The 26,953-nt window shown below is 35.2% G+C and overlaps 1 protein-coding gene across 12 annotated transcripts in view; it reads right to left on the reverse strand.

Moving 5' to 3' along the window:
* ADGRV1 (adhesion G protein-coupled receptor V1) overlaps window positions 1–26,953 on the reverse strand; it is a 318,059-nt gene that overhangs the window by 275,224 nt on the left and 15,882 nt on the right. For 10 of the 12 annotated variants that reach the window (XR_006013577.1, XM_042012970.1, XM_042012977.1 and 7 more), the window contains exons 2-10: window positions 24,650–24,816; window positions 12,724–12,908; window positions 11,664–11,813; window positions 10,483–10,578; window positions 9,334–9,438; window positions 7,895–8,008; window positions 4,762–5,327; window positions 3,263–3,533; window positions 2,122–2,451 (exon numbers count right to left, since the gene is read on the reverse strand). Coding sequence is in view for 11 of the 12 variants with exons in the window: in XM_042012970.1 (XP_041868904.1) it covers window positions 2,122–2,451; window positions 3,263–3,533; window positions 4,762–5,327; window positions 7,895–8,008; window positions 9,334–9,438; window positions 10,483–10,578; window positions 11,664–11,813; window positions 12,724–12,908; window positions 24,650–24,671 (1,839 nt within the window). In the remaining variant the exon portion in view is untranslated. Of the gene's footprint in view, window positions 1–2,121; window positions 2,452–3,262; window positions 3,534–4,761; window positions 5,328–7,894; window positions 8,009–9,333; window positions 9,439–9,751; window positions 9,756–10,482; window positions 10,579–11,663; window positions 11,814–12,723; window positions 12,909–24,649; window positions 24,817–26,953 lie in introns of those variants that run through there. The other 2 variants (XM_042012978.1, XM_042012980.1) reach the window with 2 other exon arrangements.

Consider the following 26,953-nt stretch of genomic DNA (forward strand, 5'->3'; position numbering starts at 1 on the left):
GGAGTCTGAGGAACAGAGGGCAGGACTCTTTGTTTCCTTGTTTTCTAAGATTTCTTTTAGAGTAGGAAGTAATTCCCCAATTAACACCATGCAAGTGGACTACTGTTGTGGTTGTTAGCTCAGCAGAAGTTCTGAAATACTACAGAGCTGAAAGAATTCCCTTTGTTACTATCCTGGACAGTAACTTTGAGATTAAAGCAATAATTAATGAAATATTAAGATTCTTTTTTTAAATTCAGTGTTTCCTCTAAAAGCAAATCAGCTCATGAGGAAAAAAAGAATGCACTGTGAATTGGATAATGCCAAGCAGTTTATTAAATTAGTTAATATTCCTGTCCATACCAAAAGTAGTCTGCACATCAAACAATAGGTTATTTAATTGAAGATGTCATTGAAGAATGTTAATCTCATATTTCCAATTCCTCTATCCATTCTCTTGCTCTGTTTAAGCCAAATTTTCTTCCTCCACCACTCCTTCCCCAATTCCCGAGCTGATCCTTTACTGGGCCTAGTACAAATCTTGTAATCTCATTCTAAATATATTTGTGGAGACTATTCACAATGTAGAAGGATTGTCACAGTGATAAATAGGGATATTTTTCTTCCTTTTCTAAATGAATTCTTTTTGTTGGCAGTTGCCTTTGATTTTGTGTATTCAAATTAAAAGATTTTTATAGTTCATGCAGAAAGTAGAGAACATACACCCCCAACTCCCTGGAATCTGCAGTTTGAAAAGCCAGGCCAAGTGCCTGCATTCTGAAGTATTTGTCACACATCTTGTCCACAGTCCACACTGCAATGTTATTTATAATCTACTACCTGAGAGGATCTTGGAATTAGATAATTCAATTCTTCTCTTGATCTTTCAGATCTCAAGAAGATGGTAAAACACACTAACCTATCCTAATATTTCAGAATGCAATTCCCTACCTAACTATGAACATAAAAGGAGTGTGAACTACTAAAACAATAATATGATTCTGGCAATTTTTTTTCTCTGATCTTTTTCTTTTTTTTAATAGAATGTAGGAGGAAGGAGGTGGAGGGAAGAAATCTTCAAAAACAAGCAAATTTTACGTTTATGATTTCATGTCAACATCTCCATTTGAAAATGTTGAAGACATCTGACTTAAAACAAAAAGATTAAAAAGAACTAAGAAATTACTTTGAGATTTATGCTTTGGATGTGTCAAATCACCCCTTTGTCTGTGTATCAGGATTGTTCCCTGGGCTCATGATCCCAGACAGTGACAATAGTTAATTAGAGGAAATAGAGATTATGCGGTCATCTTAACTGCAGATAAGAAAATAATTATAACAATTACTGATTACAATGCCCAGGATCTCCCACAGCAGCATATCAGAACAATAACTTGCTACCATGTATGCAAACCTGATTTTCTTCAGTGAAAAATGAAGAAAAAAAAAAGTAATTGGAAAATATTAAATCTTTCTATAAATATTTTTTGGAAAACCCATTTTCTTTCAAAAGCATAATTTTAGTGAATTTTTCCAGCCAATCTTATGAGCGATGACACAATCTCCCTTCTTAAAAACTCAGATAGAGGGGGGGAAAAAAAAAAAGACAAGAAAAACCAAAAGGGCACATACAGGGAAAACCAGAAGAACTTTTCAAGTTCTCTGGTCAAAGTTGCACATAAATTAAACGTATGTTTGACTATTTTTAATTTACATTTCCTTGCTTGTAATTTCTAAAATCTGTCATACTTCTGTAATTAGGAGCCTTAATTTGGTTAAACCGAAAGCCAAGGGGTACCCAGAATAACATACCTGAAAAGGCAACTAACCCCTGCAATATTGATACCATTTAGTTAAATTGCATGACTAATAACTGAATCCTATTACAGCAGTGTATTTTTTTAAATTGTGCAATTTGTAAATAATGATTAGGAATAAAGCTCTTTATAGCATATTTGTGGAAGCTGTATCTAAATAAAAAATTATTCTTGGCTACAGAACTACTATTTTCTTTCCTTTTTTTTTTTTTTTTCTAACCAGGAAGAATCATTTTAATTAAATTAAAAGGGAAGGAGCCACTACTATTTTATATCCTTTATATTACATAGGCTAAAAAACCACCCCAAAACACAGCTGAGATACCTGTATGACAAAATGAGCTCCATTTTGAAGAAATGCATCATTTCGTATTGGTATATTTATAGTAGCTTGTGCTTTTCCTTCTGGAAAGATGAAAGTACTTCTTCTAGACATATTTAGAATGCCACCTTTCGCTCTCTCAGGATCCAGAGCTCCAGCTGGAATATACAGTGAGGTATAAAACAACTGCACATCTCCAACTGTTCCTCTTTCCCTTGCAAAACTCAAGGATAAAAAGCGTCCCATTGGATTACTTTCAATCTTCTGATTCTCCAAAGGATGGAATTTTATTAGGCCATAAACATCATCACTGTCCTGAATGTAAAACAGAAGCTGCAAAGCAGAAAACAGCATGCTGCATTATTCTATACCATAGTTTCATGCCTTGACAAAAGCATCTCCTGACTGTCACCATACATTTTTCTCCTTAGTGAACTGGCACCAGGAAAAAAATCAGATTAACAGCCCCGAAGTATTCTTTATACACAAGAAGCATCGCACTGACAGTGGTAACTTTCCCACTATGCCTCACCACATGTGCCAGAATGAGCTCTGAATAACTGATTTTTTGGTTCAGCAGCCAAAGTGAATAATTTAAAAATGTTTCAGATTGTAAAGAATTTCATTTTATTCACCAAGCTCATTCCAACAATTTTTGAGGAAGAGAAAGCAGGGACTCGAGTCACAGAACTGTCAGCAATGCTAGCCACCCTTTATTTAATAGTTCAGAGGTTACAGTCTTAATCACCAAACCTTCCCCTTGAAGTTGTTACTCTGTAAAACATGTCAGTAATCATTAAGACAGCAAATGAGCAAGTTAAAATAATTTTCCTGTCTTCTGTTAGAAAGCAGTCACTCGAGACAGCATTTATTCAATGCCATCTATGTGCACTGGGAATGATCTGAACTGAATGCTACCACAGTAAAAAGGTCTGGCATTGTATACTACACCCAGCCAAATACTTTAGACATGGCTCTATACACAAAGATTATATTAAGCATTAGTTTGCTTGATTTTTACCCAAGACCAAACCCTTTCACCTGTTCAGCCAATCAATCAACTATCAATCAATGTTATTAAAACTGGTAAAGTCTTTATTACTCATTATTATTTTCTCCAAAAGAATTCTAAATGCAAACTTACCTCAGATGGCTCACTGACTTCGGCACCTCCCTGTATTGTATGAGCTAGGAGTTTCAGAAGATAAGGCTCTGCCTCTTCTGGTATATCATCATCAATAACGTTCAGATGAAGCGTCTCCAGCATCTGTCCTTGATCAAAACTTATCTCCCCTGCCTCTGGAAGGAGGTCTGCAGTCACAGGTGAGGGATCACTGTTATTTCGAATTATAACCCAGGAAACAGAAACATTTCCATGTGTTCCACCATTTCTTACAACTGTGATCCCTTCAAACCTACAGTTTTGAATGAAAACAAAAAACACAAATCATAATTACTATTGGCATGCATGGTTACCGATTCCCTAAAATATTTACACTGACCGAAGTGGTATAAATTTTAACTGCTTGCAAATGACATTTGACTCAAGGTTTACAGTTTATGAAATCATAGCACATATGTAAGACTTGTTTATTCATGAGCTCCCTGTAATAACCTCTGAAAATACGTGTTAGATCTCACTTTGTTTACAGCAAGAAAAATACTGAGAAGCGAGTGGAGTCTTGGCAGGTTTTACATTTGCCTTGAGAAATACAAATCAAATTTCAGAAAACTTTTTGCCTCTTCTACATCATGAACAGTTGTGAGGCATGAGCATTGAAATAATGCTTTTGAATGAACTGTTTGCCTCTGTCCTGAAAATATATTCAGTTACTGATATTTATGATACTGGAAATGTCATGTTGCCTGAATCGGGGAAGTGAATGACTACAACAAAAAGTCTGGAAATCATGACTTACAAACATTTAGAAAGCAGGATTCATTTCTTTACTGGGTATAAAAAAGAAAGATGACTACTCAAGTGCTGGGTTCTACATACCATAAAATATTCTTTCAAAATTTCTCATAGTATAAGAGTTTGAGGCATTATTTGTTTCTTTGGGGATATACTACCATCAGTAATTAGCAGTAGACACTTTTATTGAGATTGTCAGTATTGTATATCAGTCTGCCTATAAAATTTGTACAGAGTTTTGATTTTAATCGCTCTGTAAAATTACAAATATTTAAACTGTTTTTGAGTTTAAGGTAACTATTTCATGGGAGACATACAACACTTTTTTTTTCTTTAATCAGAGACTGGTTTTATAGACAGTAAATACAAATATATAGCAAGGATGGAAGACAGAAATCTATTTCTCACTGAACTGGTGTGCAGTAGTATCACAACTTCACTGATCCTACCTTTAGATTAAGGAGTTTTCACTATTCTGATAATGTGATTGAATAGTTATGGCTTATTTACATACAGTTTATCAATTTTAAAATACTTTCTGCATAATTAGACATTTCCACTTCCTTGAAATCTTTGCAGATATAGTTGATAATAACACACTAAGTGATTACTACATTATATTTTAGTAGTGATTTTATAATTACTTTTAACGATATCCTAAGCATGCTTAACAATTACAAACAAATCTCTTAAACTGACTAGATACCAGATTTTAAGATCTGTAGTACCTTGAAATTTTGTCTTCATCAATGATAACAGTGTGAGCTAACAGAACACTGTGGATTGACAGCACTCCATAGGGTTTATCATTCGGCTGGATAGTGACATGAACAACAGATGGATAAATCAAAACAGCATCTCCCTGCAAAGTTTCTTTAAGAAGCATAATCTGAAAGGTCTCAGCAATTTCTGGTATGGCATCATCAAGGATCTTAAATTTCAAATAGGTTTCATGAACTAGAGGTGGGAAAACAAGAGTTGTATTTGGCTGTAGATCTAGGAAGTCTACGTTAAGCTGTGCATGTGCAGTTGAATCCCCAGTTATGATGGCGTAATTGACAGAGACTTCGTCTTCATCAGGTCCAATTAATTTTCCACTGACATCCTCACCACGAACCACTTGGATTGTTACCACTTCATCTTCCTCAGGCACCATATAAGCATTTTGAACAAAACGCACGGGACTGTCATTTTTCTTAATATTAATCCAAACAGAATTTTTTGTGTTGTTTATTTCAGCCCCTCCCTCCACACTCTTCAGACAAACAACAAAGATTTCATCATTTTCCGGTACCTGGAAAAATAGTATTAGCAATCAAGTGTAAGTCACATTTCAAATATATGCAGAACACTTATACTGAGAAATACGGTTTATGTATTTTGCAGATGAGTGAAATGATAAAAACTTGAAAGCTCATTTCATATTAAAATAACCAGGAGAAAAACCGTGCTTTTAACTTCTGCTAAAAATCCCTTTTCAAAATTTAATGTCTCTATTTCCCAAAACATACTTCTGAAAGAGAGTAGAAAGTCAAACAAAAAACAAATAAAAATTAGCCAAGAATCAAGAAAATCTTCATCTTTACAGATTGAGAGTATGAGGAGGCCAACTGCCATTTTTGAAAGCCACCTCTACTTGGAAACAAGTGTTCCTTGCCATTACTTAGATTTAAATTTTCTTTTTTCCGATGTTGATTCTGATCTACCTCTATATGTGCCTGAGATAATACAACAACAACTTCTGGACAGAACCTACCCTGGCCCATCCATCCCTATACAACTGGAAAAGGAACACATCCTTTGTACAGACACACCCACAATCCCAGACAAAATTTCCATCACAGATCTGACAAAGTGGTTTTTTGTTCTTAGCAATAATTTAGATTTTGGTGTTTCTACAAAGCAACTGTTTAAAACTACATTTTAGTTCTAGCTATTTCTTCTCCAATATCAAATGCAGTAGACAATAAATAATGGCTTATAAACCACAAATTACAGAATTAAGGATGAGATTTCTGCTTTATATTACCATATAAATATATATATATATGGAGGCACATGGTGTGATGTGATTCCTGGGTATCCTGTGCAGAGCCAGGAGTTGGACTTGATGATCCTAATGGGTTCCTTCCAACTCAGCATTTTATTTGATTCTATGATTCTATATTTTATTCCCCAAATCTTGATTAGCTACAGTTATGCAACTGAAAAAATATTATTAGTACATATAAATAAAAAGTAAGTATTTATTTGTGATCTTTGCATCTTACTGTGGACTACTGGAAACCAGTAGTACTTGCTTCTGAGAGAAATTCCAGGACAAAGGTACAATTTCTGAAAATCCTGCTGTCCAATATTTCTTTCTCTTTCACATTCATTTGTTTACTGGACACCCTCAGATCCTTTTCTAGGGCTAGAAGAGTGGGCATGATAGCTTATGCCGATTCAGTTCCTTTGGCTTGTGGCACTGAAACTTGCATAATGCTGTTGACTGATACCAGGGTTTGTTGTCAGTGCGAGATCTAGAAGATCTCAGCCACCTCCCTCCTATACTGAAGTGCAACATGGTTGGTCTGCGGCATTACAAAAAATGCTAACTTGTGTTTTATTTAGTTGACTAACTAATATTCCATCTGGCATCATTTAAAAATATACATTTAAGAGAGTCAAAATGTATCCGCAACTTTAGCTGTAGTTTACATCTTAACATCTCATATAAATGGGACATTTTGGAATTCTTAATGGCATCATGATTGACCAATGAGAAGTCCAGTCAGACTTCAAAGACAATAATATAAAAGATTTTCAGTGCTGACTTGCCTCTTTCATTTTCTCTTACAATGTTTCCATTATTTCTTGCTAAAAAAGGAAATGTACACAATAAAATTACTATAAATGTAATACTGTAGAGATCAGATCTACAATCCCCTAATTTCTGAACAAAAAAGGCTTTGAAATTCAGAACAATAGCTGTTCCACAGTTTTTCTTAACTTCAGATCCTAACAGCTCAAATTAAATTCCGAGAGTAACACTGAATGCTTCTGCATTCCATCATCATTATCAGTAAAGGATGTTTACACAAAATTGACCTGTGGAAGCCCGTGGAAGACTTTCAGTGAGTGGACCACCACAGCTGTATAGATCAAACTTCAAGTGAAAGAGCATCAAGAGCACCTCTCAGAGGAAAAATAATTCACATCCTTCCCACAAACCTAATGAATTCTTTTTGTGTATAAGTTACAGAAATAATATAGCTAATCTGAAAGAGATATTTCCACACAGCAGTTTGGCACAGTCTCTTAATACAAGTATCAGTATAGACGTGGGAGACTATTTTTCATAATTAACACAAATATGCAAAAGAATTGCTTTAAAGTTTCCCACTTCTGGCACAGACACTTTTTTTCCCTACATAATTTTTTTAGTGAATTTCTTTATCAAGTTGTTCTGTATCATGTTCACACAGCAAAGTTAAATATAGAAAGGTCAGTCTAATAAGTGAACCTGTACCTAGTTAAGGAACATCATCCTTGACAATACAACAACCTCAGTATTCCATCTGAATAAAAATATAATGCTTTCTTGATTATTTATACTGTAACTGTATAGCACCTCACAGATCTACTCAGAGCAGTCTGGGTGCGTTCAGAAACTGAAAATATTATTTGATTAGAAATACTGAGGCAGCATTACAAAGATAAAATGATAGCCCACAGAGACAAAACTGAGCTTTATGAAGCAGAAGCACTTGTAGCCCTGTTTAAACCAATAATTTTTGTAACATGATATACAAAGTCCCTCCAGAACAGCAAGCAGTTAATCTATATATCCAAGCCAAAAACAAAGTAGCTTGTTTTTACCTGATCATCAAGCACTGTTAAATTATAAATCAACACTGATCTCCCAGGGGTAAATGTAATATTTCCTCTGGCTGGACTTAAGTCTTCTTCAGCTGAGTTTGGTCCATCTTCTATCTGCAAATAAGTGATTTTTTTGATAAGAAATATACAGAGAACGTGTAAAAATCTAGTACAATGGCCAATATACAGTGTGTGAAATGCATAACAAATTACTATTTATTCAGTCACCTCCTGATCATATGCACACACATCCAGTTGTGAAAATTGACTCTTTTTTGGCAGATGGAGTAAATCAGGGTAGGCACTCTGAAGAAATTATGTATTCCCAGAGAAAGGGGAAGAAAACTACTTCCATACAGGCCTTTGAGAACATCTATTGATGCATAACGGGTTCTTTTAAATAACAGAAAGGGTAGTCTTTCTTTTTAAATTTAATTAGCATTTCCTAATCACTTCCTAGACAAAATAATAGCAGTTACTGGTTTGGTGACCTTTGTGTCTTGACTTGTGATACTAAGGAAATTACAGTTAATACTAAAACCTAAAAAAATAGTAAGACCCCTAGAGGCAATATGTTAGAGTTTTGGTTTAGAAAATCTTGTAAATTTTTTTCAACATATGTACATAAACTACATTCTGAGATGAATCTGATGAACTGTGCAGATAACAAAATTTACTGGATTTTAAAACAAACATATCTGCAATAAATAACATAAAGAATCTCATGCTGTACATCATCTATACATTCTGTATTTAGTATGCAATAACATCCAGTACAAAACTTTTGAGATTTTGACACATCTAGATTAAATCTTTGATGACAACTGATAAAGGAATTTTGATATAAAAAACAATTACCTGTAATTTTAAAGAATGTAATAGAATCAGAACAAGACAAGGAAAAAATCCCCCCTCTCACAACAAAGGCAATACGTATATCCCATTCAAATTAAGTATGTGAATAATGGCCTAAATATTCAAGTAATGATTTCGAAAGGTTGAAATGTCTGGGAATTCAAAATACAATCTTACAGATACAGAATTTCACTAAATATTGAGCTCTACATTTACATATTTGAAGGTGGCACAAGCATTAAAGAGTCAGGTGCTTATAAATTTTGAAGAAATACACAAGAAATTTCTTACATACTCAATAGACATTGTTTGTTAATAATACCAACTAATGCTGCCTCAGATATCTTCCTAAACGACAGAGAATACTAATTTTTTTAATATACCTTCATTTTTCCTTAGATTAAGCAGTTAGGTAACTGCAATGTTTTCCATTTGAAAGGTAATATATTTCCATTTTATGAAAAAGAATTTAAAAATGTAAACATTTAGTCCTTTCACTTTAATAAACACTTTGATAAACTATGATTATGGCCTCACAGTTTCATCTAATAGACAAAGGTATGAAGCCTTTTTGAAAAACTCACCTCGAAAGTTACAATGACCGTCCCGTAGGTTCCTCTCTCCCTAATTAGAGTGAGAGGCACAAATTCATTTCTGCCCCTAGGCTCATTCACTGTGATTAAGGCAGACTAATAAGGAAGAAAAGGGACAGGCAATAAGGCACAGATCAAATATCACAGCAGAAGCAAGAAACTGTTACCATAGAAATACCAAACTCCCACAGACAACCCAATCCACAAACCAGTCCGCTGACGGCATACATTTCGTAGCAACCAATTAGTTCAGCTAATAAAACGCTTGGAAAGTTTCAGATTAAAAAAAAATCATAATGTATGTAGAATGGGTTTTCTTGTGGGGTTTTTTTTTGTTTTTTTGTAAATGAGCATAGTTACCATATACTAAGCACTGGCATATGAGCACCTGTTTAAAGTAATTCCTAACCCTGTTAAAAATAGGTTTTCTCCATTAAAAACTCCTTTGTTAGATAACTAGATAATGGACTCCGTCTATCAAACTGTTGCAGCTAAGATATTTCAAAGAATTACAGCACTTCAGGGAGCAGTGTGGTTTAATACAGTGGTGCTAACATTTCTTATATTGGATTTTTTTCAGGGAAGTCTTCTAAAAAGTATACTGCCACAATGCCAGCAATAAAGCACAGCTTCTTGTTCTACTAACACAAACTTTGTATTATTGCAAATATCCTCCATACCACTAGAGTCACAACACTGTCTTATCCCCAGAAGGTATTATATTATGATGCTGCTCTCACAGCTTGCTCACCTGAGAAAAATGTGTGTATTCTTAAAATTTCCAAGCTGTGTCTTTAACTTTTCTATGGTATTAGTCCTCACTTCCTCCATACGATATTGAGGGGCAGTGGGACTGAACAATATTTAAAAGCTTTACATTTAGATGAGCAACACAGATATTCATCCAAGTTTGAGGATCTCAGGCAACATCTCAACACCTAAAAGCCTATAGAAATACTAAAGCTGAATATATGTATGAATTACATACATACCTACGAATTATCTCTAGAGATGTTTTTCAGAGATGTAACTCAGCATCTGTTTTCAAAGGACTTGGGTGAATAACTAACCAGCATCTTTGACAATTTCAACTCTATGTTTTCTAAAATGTTCTAAAATATACCATATAAAAAGTCGTACCATGTTAAAAGAAATTATTCCAAAGGCATTGTCATTTGATAAGATTGTTACAGTGACAGATTTGGGTGAGCCAAGCTTTATCCTTGCAGACGGTTTCTAAAATTAAAACCAAAATAAGGTATTAAGTATGGTGATGAAAAAAAATAGGCATTTTGATTTTACTGTCTTTTAAGAGTTAATATTAGCTTACAAAAAATGTTGTCTTTTTATTATATATCGCAATGAAAATTGTTTAAAGCAATAGAATGCACTAAAATAATTCTTAAATACTGTGGAAATACACTCTACACAGTCAACAATAAATTTCTTGAAACAAATTTTGCAAATGATTAACAATGGTTTAACAATTATTAACAGCATATCAATAGGAAACCATATATGAAGCATTTAACAATGACAGGAATTCCAAAGTTGTTCTTTTTTCCCTAACATTTGTATAAAACTGAAACTTTGAAGCTATTATAGTGGGATACCAGCTAAAGGATATACTGGGATAACAGCTTTAAGAAGCATATATTTATAGCACTGTAAAATTGAGATACCTTTACAAATCAAAGTAAGAAGGAAGGGAAAATATGCATTTTTATATTCATTGCAAACATTCCCATAGATGTGTAATAATTGGCAATGAAATAGAAAATTTATCTTTACAAAACTGACATCTTACTTAGCCATGAACTGTTAGCTAAAAAAACGTGAATGCGAACCTCTCTCATGCAGCATGAGACAGAACAATATGAAGAAATTTATTCGTAAGTACTTATAAAATTGTTTGGGTTTAGATAAGCCACATTTAAGCTCTGCTTCTGGAGGACTGGAAGTCATCCTCTTTTTCTGCTACTTCCACCCTCTCCTCCAGGCACATGCTAGGCAGGAAAACAGGAAAGGCTGAGTCTTCACAATCTAAATCTTCTGGGCTCTAGTACACCTTCAAACGTCCACAGCTGAATGCAGTGCCTGCTCAAGTGTCAGGCACAGCAACATGACACAGAGACATCCACAGAAATGCAAACTTTCTGAAGGGCAATAAGCACCATCCTGCTCAGACTCCAGATTTTAGTTCTTACCTATTACTGCTCATGAGCAGTAAGACTACTCTGAAACCTATTAAATACCATTTGTCTATATTAGATTACCCAGTGTTTTCTGTGGAATAGATAAACTGAAAAATTGAGACTTACCAGTAGTGTCAAGTGAAATGTGAATGTCTCATCAGCCTCTGGAAGATCATCATCACAGACAGATATATATACTGTTCGGTTTGTTTCCGTATCAGGTATAAATGCAGCTGCATATGTGTCAAAAAAGTCTCCTGTATTTTCTCCATAAATCTGCAATAAACACACAACAAAATGTCACCTCCTTCTTCTCTAAGTATCTTCTATATTATCATTCTAGACTCATTCAAATCTCTTTTCTGAACATAAGTCTTCCCACAATTTCCCCTGCTGTCATACAGTTAATTTCTGGACAGAAGGTACATGGATAAAAACCCATTTTATTCATGCTGAGTAAACAGGTGAAAAAAACCCCAATAAAACAACAGAACACTTTATTCAGAACCATTTACAACTTCCTTCCCTGCAATTGGGTATGTTTTGCATAATGCACCATATGAAAAGTTTTTGTATTGAAAAAGCTATGCCTGTACAGGAAGCACTGATCACCTCATAACACTCTACATGAATTAAACTTACCTTAGGATGTAACTGCCTTCTGCCTTCCATTCTAAGCACTGGAAGGAGCCTAGGCATTCAACCTAGATTAACAATTTGATCACCAAAGTTGGCAAGATTAATTCTTCCATGAAAAACTTCCCTCCTTTCATCTCAGTGAATTTTTTCAAGAAGAAAATTCCCCTGATTCTACTGTAAGTGAGGTGGTTAGAGGAGAGACTAGAAAGGCAGTCATGTCAAAATAGCAAAGGGTCTAGACTAAGTTTACAGTTGGGCACTGAGACTAAATGGAGAGAAGCCACTGAACCAGTATAGCTGCCACACGTGAATCATCCTTCTTAGAAGCTAAAGGCTTGAAATAACCATTGTGAAAAAGACTATTCTTCCTTTCAGAACAGTGAAATTACAAGTTCAGAGAAGAGGAAACAGGTTTCTTTGTGGCTCTCACTTGTCTGTCTTATCAGTTATACTCACAACTTTCCATGTATCTGAGCCCACACTTCCCAAAAAGCCCTTCAGAAAGTTATCCACAGTTACTGAGAATATCACTGCCATGGTTTCTTACCGACACAACTGCTGTGATGTTAGCAGGCTTCCCTGTCCTTTCAATCACAAGACGTATAACAGTTGTACTTGTTTCATTGACTACAAATTCTGTTTGTCCACTGAACTTCACTTCTGTTTCTCCAGATGTGAAATGAATGAATAATGCTAAAAGCAAATAAACTAATAAAGAAGCAGAGGGCATCCCTATAGAAAAAAAATATTAAAAATAAATTGTGAATCTAAAATACACAAAGCATTCATGGGTGACCTTACCATTCCAGTTGACCCCTCTCAACTCTTTAAATACCGTGATCTTCTTGTGAGTTTAAGAAATGCGATTAAAACATGCATAGGTCTCCACTACAATCAAATCATATGATGTAATTGTCATGAGTATCTAATTCTATTTTCATAATTTTAATTTAGTGATTTTCTAGACAGTATTTATTGACTTCTTCAAGTGGAGGAATAAAGAACTTCTTTTAAGAAAAAACCCGATGAAATTACCACAACTTTTTTTCATTTTCAATCAACAAAAAATTGGCTTCAAGGTTGACAGTTCTATTTCCATTTTCTTTGCTCTCTAGACTGTATTTAAAAATACACAAAAAATTACAGGAAGGCTGAAGGATTGGATACTTGCAGTCATCACACAGATCATCTTCTGACATCTTATTCACCATTAAATATTCTTACACATTTGCATATTCACTTGAGTCTTTTCTTATCCCATAATGCTTTCACGTGTTCCTGTCCCTGACAACCACTGTGATATTTTTAAATGCCACTGCAGTCTTTGTACAGCCAGGCTTCTACTTCTATTTCTATCTGCAAAATGTCTAGTATTTTCTATTAAGATATACAAACTTAAAACTAAGGTGGTTCATTTCTCTTACATTGGAGTCCAGTTTTGTGATGTAAAATATGATTTTAAGTCCCAGTGAAGTCACCAGGTGTTGATACTGTGAAAGATGCACTTTTAAAAGAGTCTGACACAACAAATTTCAAATGGTTGCATTTTTCTGCAGAGGCTTACATTGTACACTGCAGACCAGAAATGAGAACATGGATGCTGGATAGGGCAAATTGCTGACAAAAGGAACTTAGCCGTCTTGGAAAAAGCCAAGAGAACAAAGTTGTGCTCTAAACACCAAAATGCATTACAACATCATGTAATTGAATTAGTTCCCTCACCAAGCTTCTTTTAATCTGTGGTCGTTATTTTATACTATTACTTTTTAAAATTTCTGTACAAGATACAAGCAGAATTTGTGTAATTAAATATATAAATAAAATGTCACTTTGCTTAAAATAATCCTTCCAAGTGTTACAATTACTGGACAAATCTGGTCAATCACAGTTGTATAAATTGTACAGAACATACTACATTAATATTTGTATATTAATAACATTTAAAATCAGACATGTTTGCAAAGCACTTGCTCTCATTTTTTATGAGCGGCAGTTACTAATATTTAGTCATAAATTATCAGCAAAACAGTAAATGTCATGAGTACACTGAAACACATCTTTGTGCATCAAATTTGAATCAGAACTGAGGTCTAACACATACTCTGAATGTTTTATGTTTGCAGTCAGGTAGTTTTAATCCCGGACTGAACAGAGAATAATAGTTTCAGGAGACCACTAAAACTAACAGAACTTCAGAAAGACTTCAAGTCTTTGATTCATCTTTCAACAAATTCTGGGCAAGGATAAATTTTATGTTGTGAGAACTCGAAAGAAACTGCTTTCAGGCTAGCTAAAGAACAAAAAGATCCACAGACATGGCATATTAACGAAGTATAACTTGGAAATACAGTCAAGAAAAACTATCAATGTTTTTCGGAATACCCACAAGCAAAGACTGGTGGGTTGACAAAGTAAGTTGATTTTAACTGCCTGTAACAATAAATTCACCTAAATCTGTTGAACATCACAGAGGGAACAGCCGAACAAAAAAAGTAAGTGCAAAAAATCAGGAATAACTATTTTCTCTATTCCTTTCACCACCCACTTGAACAGCGTCTGATTATTTCTGAAAAAAAAATGTCACACAGTAAAATAATTTTGCTGCATAGCTTCACACTACTCTAAACTTTTATTACCAGGAACACAGTCCTTCAAGATATCCATGGGTCTTATTGGGAATTCAGTGTGTAACAGTCTGACAGAAACAATGCTTGATTCTCACATATCTATCCATTCAGTAATTCTAGTGCAGCAAAATCTTACAGTGGGAAGCAAAGATAAAATATATATACATAAATCCCCTGGGATTTAAAATTATCAAATGTAATAATTTGCAAGGTATTTTTTCTGGTTTTATGTGGAACTGCTCTAAAAAAAAAAAAAACCCAAACAAAAAAAACCTCCAAGCTGGAAAGAGAAGAGTTGTCTAACCTTTGTAAACTCTCAGACAATTACACTGTCTGCAGATGCAGGCATAATCCATACTAAACTGAGGAATTTGTTGACCTTTTAGCTTCAGGTGTTACCTTGTCATAGACTTCACCAGTACCTTCCCACAGTACATGCTTCTAGTAAATAATACTGAAAACATGATCCTTGAGGGCAAGATTAAGAAGTTTAGAATTACTTGAATTCTATTACTTCTACTAGAGAGCATTCTAAAACTATAGGATTACTCCTGCGGAACAAGAGAAGTTTCACAATCATACCATCAATTATTCAGTTGGTGCGTATCCTTCCTTGTTATGTTATTTGTACTAAGATTTACTTCGCACAGTCTGCCAGAAGTAGTTTTTACTCTGTTTATATAAACGAAACTCTGAAAATCGTGATTACTTTTTTAAATTGATGCGATGTAATAAAAATAACATGCATCTAGACGTAGAGAATGCAGAAAAAAATTATTCAAATAGCTGAAAACATATTACAGGTCCCAGTATTTTACTTTATTAAAAATGAACTCACTTTGTACACTAAATTCCTCTGTAAATTTATATGGGAACATGTGGATACAAAAATGCTGTTAGCAAGAAATTTTCCTGCTTCTTTATAAGCCTGTGAGATACTTTTCTCTCTCACGAAGTTAGTCGCAGAGTTCTATAAACTATGATCACCTGCGACCTTGCAAAGCCTTGTTTATGGTACAGTAGAAAAATATTTTGACAATGGATGTTTAGGATTTTAGCCAATGACCCCAGGGGGTGGCTGATCCTTTGATCAATTAGACTATGAAGAAAAAAGTCTATAAAAGAGTTTGTAAAATAATTCAATCAATCAATCAATCTTGCTGCACAATTCCTGCCTGCTGGATCTCTCTCCTCCTCCCTATGGCTGCGGGATACAGTAATAGGAACACAATTTGTTCTTTATTAAATATATTGCATGAAGTTCAGTAGAAGCTTTTGCAAGATCAGGGATTACATGAGGACCCTTCCTTACTTCCCTCACCTCATTAAACCACTGGTGACTAATTTGTAACTTGTTTTTTAAATTAAGCTGAAACTCTAGTCCTTGATCACTGATAAATTTTGGTAAACCATACATTTGGTGATCAAACACTCCCCTCTGTTTCAGCTAAATATTATTGAGTTAATTTCTCTCCATCCAGGATATTGAGATAGTCTAGTTAGCATAATGTACGAAAGTCAGTAAAATGTTTTTATAACAACAACAAGCAATAGAGTATCACATATCTTTAGAGAATGTTCAAATCAATGGATTAACTATTCTGTTACCATGTTCTGACTCGAGCCATTTCAAATAATCATTTGTAGTATCAGTGGTAGTTTGAAACAATGCTTTGTACTGAGGCCTAGATGATGTTTCTAAGTGGTTTATAATAAAAGTTTCTGGATTAAAGGATTTTAAAAGTATAAAGTCCCATTCCTCAACCCTATAGTTTTAAAAAGTAAAGTCATGATCACTAACTCACATTTTCTTTTAGCATACATCTTATGGCACTTTTTGAAGCCCATTTGTATTTTCCACTAAAATACAGAATACTAGTGTGGAATCTAACAAATCATACACTGATTCCACACAGTAATTTCCACAGTAATGTCACCATTTATATAAGGAATACCATTTCACCCTGTTGTCCAGTTGGAGCCAAGGTAGGCTTATGAAACTGGTGAATCACCAGGAGTAGCTTGCTGCTCCCAGTAATTTTCTGGAACAAATTTCAGATGAAGACTTTAAGGTTTATAAAGAATGAATGGTCTTTTCTGCAGATTTTTACACTGGCTTCTGTGCTTAAGTTAAACCCTTAAGAATGAAAAGATCTCCTGGCTGTTTACTTTGAAGTATGAGGGAATCTATAGCCTAATGAAACATAGAGAGATCAAGAAGGGAAATGAAGACTGCTCCAGATTAAAAATCTGAAATGAAATAAGCATAAAATGCCAGATAGGAAGTGGAAAGTGGCAAAAGAAAGAGGGTTCACTAACAAAGAAGCAGATGGAACAAGTGATTACGTATCCTCTACCTCAGAGTTGTCACTGCTGTTTACAGGAGAAGCAACAAGCTGAAGCAGCACCGTTCCTACCCAGCGGCTACAACTTGGCTACCACTGCCCATCATCACACAACTCACTGTATATTTGTAAAGCCCACAGACACAGAGGAGCAAGAGTAAGTGCACTTTTCACTCTCTGTCCTTGTCTACTCCCTGTGATTACAAATACCCAGCCAAGTCGAACATTAAAAAACTGGCATGCCTATTACTTTGCATTGAGTACAGTATTACAGCTATCAGTGGTTGCCAGAGAGAAATCTATTCACAGCAGAGATGTCAGCACCCAGCAGCATCTTTGGCTGAATACAATGGGAGACAGATACATGTGCTCCTTCATATGTAAAAAGGTGATTCTCTGTAGTACACAGGAACAGCACGGAGCAAGAAGTTTCACAAGGCCATTGCCATTGCTGCACCTGTTGTAGAAACATACTAAACCATGCATATTTCCAGTATTTTTATTTTAGGCATTCTCAGAATCTCTTGACATTGACAACAATATTGGAGAACAACGTTGGAAAACAGCAGGGATTAAAATAAATTTGATTTACTAAAATTCTGCTTTCTATGTTGTCAAGGTTCCAAATTAAAAGAGAAATATTTTATTTCAGACTAGGTTTTGCCTAGCCTCAAAGTTCCCACAGTTCACACATATGAAAAGGAGGACACAACAAAACTTGGCATATGGAAAGCAGGCATTACCCAAGCCTGCTCTGCTGGTTGTTGTTCCTTCTTTGCTTCGGGCTTTTTGTTTAGATGTGGAATAAGTAAGTCTCTCACTCTAATACAGACTGAAGAAGAGAGTTTTCCAAAAGTACCATTTCAAAACAATATCTGCTTATATCCCTTTTTTGCCTTCAACCTACTTCAAGGTGAATAAACAGTGAGATTATACTGCCTTTGTCTGCATCCCTGGACTATGCTAATAGTTGCAGAGTCTATCTCACCAGTTTTCATGAGCATTCTTCAGTGTTACTGAATGTCTTTGCTTCCTGTTCTTCTACGTTTTCCTGTCTTTCTCTATTACAAAGACATGTCAGATACCTGACATTGCCCTTCTTATTACTAACATTGGAAATCCCTTGGTCAGCTTTCACTATCTTGAAGTTTTTGGTCTCAGTTGTCTACTTCCCTAGTCACTACTGCTGTCTTGATAGAACAGTACCGCAGCACATCAGGTGCTAAAAAGATTTATCTGCATTTAACATTGATGACAGTGACATCAGTCAATTATTCCCCTGACCACTTCCTTTCTAACAGTTGCACCTTTTTTTTTTTTAATCTTGTTTTGTATTACCATATGTATTACTGGGAAAGGTGAATTTAATGAAACCTGAACAACTTCATATAATTCTTGCTCATTCAATTATCCCCTCTTGGAAAAGGCGTGCACTCTTCAAAATAGACATCTTATCCTAAGGAAGAAAATACACTTAACTTGCCTGCCATTATATTTATATTTACTAGTCAGAAAGGTACATCTATCATCACAGCCAGGAACCAATACATAAAGCAGTAAATCTGCAAGCTGAGGCCAAGACAAAGGCATAAGGAGGAATCCAAATCATCTCACCCTGTTATTAGAGGTCACTCAGAGTTAAAAAGCGTAAGAAGTCCAGACTACTCCTTGCAAGTTTTCCAGCAATTTCTTTTTTATTTTCTCAGAAGAACTTGAGTGGATCTAAACTGTATTATTAATTTTTAAGTTCTAAAACATGTAATCATCACTGGAGAACCAAATGTTATCTCTTATGCCAGGGAATGCTAGAGATTTTCTGAGGTAACCACTTGCTACAATTCTGAGCTGAGGATAATGGGCAAAACTCTCAAGCAGTGTTGTATCCAGTACTTCCAGCAGCAAGCAGAAGGTCTTCTACAAAAATCTGCAGTTATCTTATAATTTTCAAGTCAAACAGAGAACCAGGAAATAATTTTGACTAGCTGTAAAATCTGGATTATTTTTACCCACAGTACCTCCAATGTAACAACTTGGAGCTAATTAAGGTTACTTTAAATTTAGAACAGAGATCAGAGTCTGATGCAAATAAAATTTGGCAGAAATCTGCTACTTAACAATGTTGAGAAATACATTAGTAAGGATCTGAGTTTGCTTTATGTTCAAGCACACTGACTTCACCTGCAGAGCTTTCAATTTATCTCACACAACTGACAAGAATCTATTCATATATAGGCCTGACTACATACTGTTAAAAGCAAGACAGTATTTATGAACAGTTCTACTTACAGTATAAATTTAAGCAAAAGGTAAAGATATAGTTTTCAGCTCCACACTGGAAATCATTTTCCACCCATGTAGTTGTAATGAAAACAGTATAACATCTTTCACTGACAGAAATCAATTTGCAGGGTACTCCAGAACCAGAGCTAGATTTTTACCTAGGTATTTTGCACCAAGTAACTGTAACTTCAGACACTGTAAGCATTTATACCCTCTCTCAAGCTGGTTTTTGCACCAAAAAGAAAGGAGATTAAAAAGACAACAATAAACCAAAAACCAACAACCAAACTGAATCAAAACCAAGGGACTGACCCACTAAGATGCCTAACACTCCCAGCTCATACTTGTAGAAGTAACTTCATGATTGAGCATGCCACAGGATCAGGCTCTTAACACATAAGGAACCAGAAATACAGCTGATGAAGGTCTGCAGGCTTCACTGCAAATCAGCCATTTATTATACTTAAGTATAATCTGAACTTCCACAACAATTTCCATTTGTACTCAATTTTGGAGGTTTTTTGCATGTCCTCAACACTCTTACTTAACATATGTTGAGAACATATGTCGGGAGCCAAGGACAAAACTATCACAGTTTCAAATACCTAGTACCTGCTGTAAATCAATTTCCATGGCCTGAATAAACAGTGTATACCAGAAAAAGAAATCATGGTTTTCTGCAGTACAGTGGTAATTTTTTTCACTTAAAACTAAAGTCATCCTAAATCAGTGCTTTACACGTAATGTTATTGCAAGAAAAAAACCCAAAACTTTAGGGTACAGAACAGCAAAATTAGAGCCTCATGGCAAGGATTAGATCGCATTGTTTCAGGTACACCGACAGAACTGTTGCTATCCACAATGGATTCTTACTATTTAATACACATGTATGAGCCAAACAGAATTTTTAACGTGCTGCCTAATTATCACAGTAATTGAATCAGTGAGATTTTCTTGAGTTCAAAAAAGGGTATTACTAAATACAAGAATTTAAGGCATACATAAAACAAGGTTCTTTTCTACAGTAAAATGTATTCATTTTTCATTAGATTGCAACAAATTATATTGACTTAATTAAAGAATCTGTGTGTTGCAGTCCCCCAAAGACTTCTTTCTGTAGAATTAAAAATACATTTGTGTAATTTGTAAAGATGATTAGCATGGGGCCCTCACTCTAATCTATACTGTGGATTAATCTCTTAAATCTGGGCAATCCGTTTTTAGATAAAACGCATGATAAAGTATTTATTTCTCAGAGAAGAGAACTCCTTAAGCAAAATTTGTTTGGAACCAAAGCCTTTTTACACTACCTTTATCATGTATGCTGCTTTGCCTGGCTTTCTAAACCTTTTAACTCACATCACAATTTAATAATCACTATTTAATAATTATAATTATTCCCCTATTAACTGGGTATTTCTTGTTGTTCTTCTAAGGCACCCTGCAGCCCAAGACAAGGAAACCTCTTTGTTTATTAGTTACTTAAGACCAGCAACAATAACTATGCTGGAAAGAAAGGTGCTTTGAGAGGATTACACAAAACTAGTTCTCAACAGCACCAAGCCAAAAGCAGCGAATTACAAACCCAAGTACTTCATTGCATGTAACCAAATTGGCTGGTTGAAATGCTAATTGCCTTTCAGCAAAGCTAAAGGCAGACAAGGGACCCTGAGCTTCAGAGAATGACAAGCATTTTTTACCCCACTTCTGCACCATTGTCTTCCTGAGAATTATTCAAAATCTATTCATAAAGGTAGCCCTTTTCCTAACCTTTAAAAATGTGGGAAATTTCTAAAGCTCTTACCAGTACCTCAGATCTGTTGGCCTGCCAAACCCATAACAGATGGCTGAATTAAGGCCATGTTAAATCCTTAATGAAGCAAAGCTTGAAACAATTCAAAGCAGTAACATATTGGACCAGTCCAGGATAAGTGACTGAGAGGTTTCTTTTGCCATCAGAAAATGAGAATTGTAACTGTATTCAAATTAATGAGTCTATACAAGATACAAGATTAGAAAAACAAAAGTATCTCAGTATAGAAAAATATACATTGCTATTACATTCGACAGGAAATTCTGTCCTGATAAAAAAATCCACAAACATAAAAGCTGTGATAAACATGCAAAGCATCTTCTCTGTTGTTTAATTTTCCCAGATAAATTTAGCCTGTCAAATAGGCCTGTTTGAATAAGTACAGGCATACTTATCTTAACTGCAGCATTGGTTTGGATTTACAAATTATTTCAGTACAAGAAACTACAACTTTAGTTTTATAGGAAATAATCATAAGCCAATCTATGAAACATTTTTTTCATATTTGAGGTATATTTCAGAATTCACAGTTTGAAAATTCTTTCTGCAAGCTGCCTCAAGTTCTCATATGCAGAGTAAGCTAAATCTTGGAAGTGTTTATTCACACAAAGTATTTCCCAGTGAGATTATTCACTGAAAAAATGACTTAAGCAAATGAGACTTTGCAGACATTTGTGAAATCATTTGTGATTTGGTATTTTTTTTCTGAATAAAATACGTAACAGTGGGTCCACCTGGAGTAAGACAAATGGCCTGTACTATTGTTTCCTCCTGTCAAACTTTTTTTTTTCCTTAAGAAATATTAATGTAGCTCCTATTAGATAGACATAATTCTTGAATTTGTGAAACTATGACAAATGCCTACAACTGACAGCAGTGGCTTTGTAAGATTCAATTTGATGATGGAGATATTATATAGCATCTGACTCTCAATGCACATTGAGAGAAGCATTTAAACAGTATGTATGTTTATTTGTAGAAAGGAAAAGAATTGTTATATTCACCTCTATATACAAAAATTATTATACCTTAATTGGCCAGTCTTGTAGAGCTGAAATGCAAGCACAATTTCTACAAATGAATACAGCTGATCAAGAGGATTACACATGTAAAAATAGTTATATGTGTGATCATATTTTTAGAAGGTCAAGACCTAATAGTCCATAAGCAAATAATTTCAGCATATTCTTTTTATTTATTCTTGCCTACTACATTTTCATATTTCTTAGTGAACAACTAAACTGACCCGATACCAGCAACACCCTGGAAGAGTCTGGGATTATTCAGAGATAAAATTTAGCTAAATTGCATCAGATATCCTATCTCAAATAATAGCAAGAATCATACATACACTTTACTATTCTGATGCTTCCAAAACCACCTTGGACTAAAACACTTCAGATGTAGCTGAGACAATTTTTAAATCACTCTTTCTTCAAAGTGTGATGCAATGGCATACTTTTCCAATTTTTCAATGAAACATTCTAAAATTAAAGTTCTGTTAAGCTTATAGACCACTTTTAAACTGATAAAAAATCCCCTCACTGTTATCATGACACAGTTCTGAACAACTACGGTAGCTGTGTAACAATATCAAAGGTGATTTGTGGGTCATCAATATTTTTCTCTCAAATTGCTACAAATCATTGGTACACAATGAATGAGATCCTCACAGACCTCTGTAGTGATGCTCTTCTTTAGTGTTATACAACTAAAGGAATATGCTTTCACAGCTTTTCCAACAGTTCAATTTCTGTCATCATATTTACATGCTAATTAAAATATTCATGTAAGCATTTGTAGATTTAGGCACTCTATTTTTTTAAATGCAATTCCAAAGCGAATAAAACCCCCTTGAAGATAATAAGCTTAAATAACAAAATTCCATAGGTAGTAGAGATCTTAATACATGCTATGATTTAGAACCAATTCTGAAAATTTCTTTTAAATAAGGCTCACAAGAGCTTCTCAGGGAAGAATTGCACAGTAGATTTGAATGCATGAGGATAGATCTCATTCACTAGTACCAACAATTTGAAACACATCCAGCACTATTTTTCAACCTTCAAAATGCTGACAGCACAAATAAACTGCCCAGCACTAGCCTTCACAAAAACAGAGACCATGTTTTCCCATCAATTTTCATGTGTCCAGGACACAGATCACACTTACAAGCTAATAAGCATGTGCTCCCATTATCAATGTTAATTAATTTGCTCAGATGTAAATTTAGTAAACATCATTGATTTCTTCATCTAAAGCTCTTAAAACACAAAAGCGTATTTGAAAACAGCTAAAGTGCAAAAACTGTGCTTTGGAAATCAATAACAACATAAACCCCTGTAACAACAACAGATCAGAAATAGTATATCCTTGAAATGTGGTAGCTCTTATATTATCAAACATTTGGCCATTTCAATTCTAAGCCTATTATACCACAAATTATTTGATTTCCTCAGGAATCTGGTTCTTTTGGGTCTTTCCACATGGAAACACTGAAATCTGTTTAGTAAGAGAAGCTTGTTTTAGGCTTAAGGGACAGATAAACTAAATATATCACATTCTACCTTCAGTTATTAAACTGCCCTCATGGCTGAGTCCCAAAATGCTGAGTACTTAACTGAAAGACCTCTTCTAGGAAATGTGTGTAAAAAACACCAAAAACCAAAATACTTTTGGCTTCTATATAATGAATAACATTTTTAAAAATCACATGTTATTTCACATCTGCGCTATAAAGCAATTACAGACTCATTAAAAAACAGTGACTGATTTTTGGCAAGCAGTTCCATATACACTTGATCTTAACTTTATCTGGGTTAACAAAAGTGAATTATGCAATGTCTTATATAGAATCAATACATCAAAAGCAAGAAGCAAAAGCAGTATTTCTAAGTGTAATCACTTCCACATCATATTGTAATTACTAATGTTTAAAATTCATTCCTTATTAGATGATTATTTGAAAAATTCATTCTTTCAACTCACTCTCTTTTAAAATACAGTGTACAAGCAGCTCCTCCACTTCTATTTTCACCTAATTACACTGCCAATTAATGTTTTGTTCTTTTTTGAGAGTCAAAAATTTTCAGCTTTAGACTGAGCTGCATCCTGATAGCATCCCCTGAGAACAGGATTTTCCATTGGAAAGACTATTGTCTCCACATGCCCGGCTTTGCAGAGCAGAAAGACGAGCTGCTGGAACAACAGAAACCTTAGCAGACTCTCACCCTCCAGCAGCCCCTCATGGATGAGCGACATACTCAGTTTCTGCTGCTGCTAAACCACGTCCCTGCTGCAACAGGTGCTGCCTGCAGAGCCCTTGGGCTGGACAGGGAACATCTCTGCAGCTGAAACAGGATGCTTCCAAAGCAACTACCGTCTCAGACAGAGGGACAACAAACCTACCTGGACCCTGGGGTATGAACATCCGCGTCTTCTGGACTCTGCCAGCCGCCTGCACACCCTCTGTCACTCACGCATTATGCATTCCCGTCTCCTACTCCTCCCTCCCTCCGTTCTGCGCAGCGTCCATCACTCTCCTCCCTCTCCTGACTGCTGCTGCCTTCCCACTGCTGTGGAGATAAAAAGGGGCGGGATGGTAGAGTACAAAATTTTTTCAAAGCCCAGCAATTACTGCTGCACTGCTGTAGTTAAGACAGAGTCAGCCCCTCCCGCCACCGCCTTGGCAGGTCTTCCACTCAACATATCTTCTGTTTTATTACTGTGCACAGCAAAACTGGCAGGTTTTATTATTGGATGATGACAGATTATGGATTCAAGTTCTCAGTGCCACCCAAACATGCAGCTCATCTTAATTCACAGCTATTCAGTGCTCTGGATGGAGAAACAATTCTCTGTTAGAGAAACAATTTCCAATCCTAGATGAAGCATTCCAGACAGCCATTTCTCTAGCTAATATCAAATTCATATCTAATGGTCGCCACAATTCCAAGGAAATCCTAAGACACAAGAGAGACACAAAGGTGACACTCCGATTTTGTCAGTGTTGGCCCCCAAACTCACAAATTCTCCCATTTAATAGTAAGTAAGTATTAAAATTTCTTCTTATCCAATAAAGGATAGAAGGCAGAAATAGAGCACAGACGTATTCAGGCAAAACCAAGACAGAATCTAGAACACCCTATGCCTTCTGATGTATTTAGCCTGGTCACTACATCAATTTGTATTGAATTATGATGATTTGGGAATAATGTAAATAAATATGAAAAGGCAAAGAAGATGCTAGAGAATGATGAAAGATTAGAAAAATGACTTAGTAAAAGGCACACAGACCTCAAGAAGCTTTTTGCTTATAAAGATGATGTTTTAAAGTAGAAGCATTCCAAGTAACAAGCCATCCAGCATAGTGTAAAATCATAGCAGGACAGGATGAACTACCTCTAATAGGTAGTTATTTCCCTCCTCTGACAAAAGAGGAAGTCCAAATAGTTATCTCAGAGTACTACCTAGCTCCGTTGGATAAGAAGAATCTCTCTGTTTACTCGGTATATACCTATAGATAAAATTAATGTTGATAAATAAACATTTGCAGTATAATTGATAAAGGCATAGACAATCTAATATGCAGATGGAAAAGTAGACATTAATAATTAGAACAAACTCCCATTCTTAAGGCTGGAGGAATTATTGGGATGATTCACCAAGCATTATAAAAAATCTCCTTTTTTGAGAAAACTCAAGTGTACTTTTTTCTCCTAAAAAACTATGCTGTGCATCTAAAAGGAATTCAGGGTGTTCTGTTTGATAATCTGTTTTATAGGTTTAATCACTTCTTGCACTAGTTCACCTTGGTTTATATCTGAACATATCTTTTCATCAATATTTTATTATGCATAATCCTCATGTACAAGCACCAGTTTATCTGGGGAAAAAAAAAAAAGGAGCAAGAAGCAGTCCTTCAAAGGCCAATATTATTAGTGCAGAATTTTGCATCAGACAGAACTTAATGTATGAGCATGGGAGATAAGTAGCATGTTTTTCAATACCATACTGTTATTATATTTCAGCCGCAAAATCCAGATCCCATATTGTTTTTCATCTTTTGATCAACTGGCCAAAAGGATACTAGAGGTATAAGATTATTTTTATCTTTTATTCTATAATGTTGTTTTGGCTTATATAACTTACTTCACGTTTTCCTCTTTTCATCCGGTTTCTGTACAAAGCTCGTCTTCCACCAGCTATCAGAGGGGCTGCCTTAATAGTAATTCGTTCTCAATTACATAAGGCCTGAACACATTAAACGTTGTTAATTACTGAGCTAGAACACTAAGGAAGAGTGAGAACTCAGATTTAGGCTAAGTAATTCACATGGTTATTTTCATGGGCTCTTCCCACAAAACTGCATTCAGATCCAAAATGACTGTACCTTTTGCTATGCTCTCTTACTCAACACGTGGTACACCATGTTTTCTTTCAATCCCTGAGGATTTCCTGATTACTTTTTTTTCATGTTCATCATACCACTCCGGGGATCTGTGTTTCTTTTTGTTTACACTTGCAGATGAGAGAGCTCCCATAAGATTTTATCAGTGATGGTCTTCAAGCAGCTGGAAGACTGCTGGTGATTGACATCAGACACTCCACACACACTTTTAACAACTCAGCATGCAGCCCACACTGCACTCCCAACCCTTACCAATGTCAGAGACAAACAAGCAGGACTGGTATTGGACCTACAGCAGATCT

Source organism: Corvus kubaryi, unplaced genomic scaffold (genome assembly GCF_017639235.1).
Source record: "Corvus kubaryi isolate FWS band 111438036 unplaced genomic scaffold, C.kubaryi_AGA036_p1.0 split1-37296, whole genome shotgun sequence".
NCBI classification, from domain to species: Eukaryota; Metazoa; Chordata; class Aves; order Passeriformes; family Corvidae; genus Corvus; species Corvus kubaryi.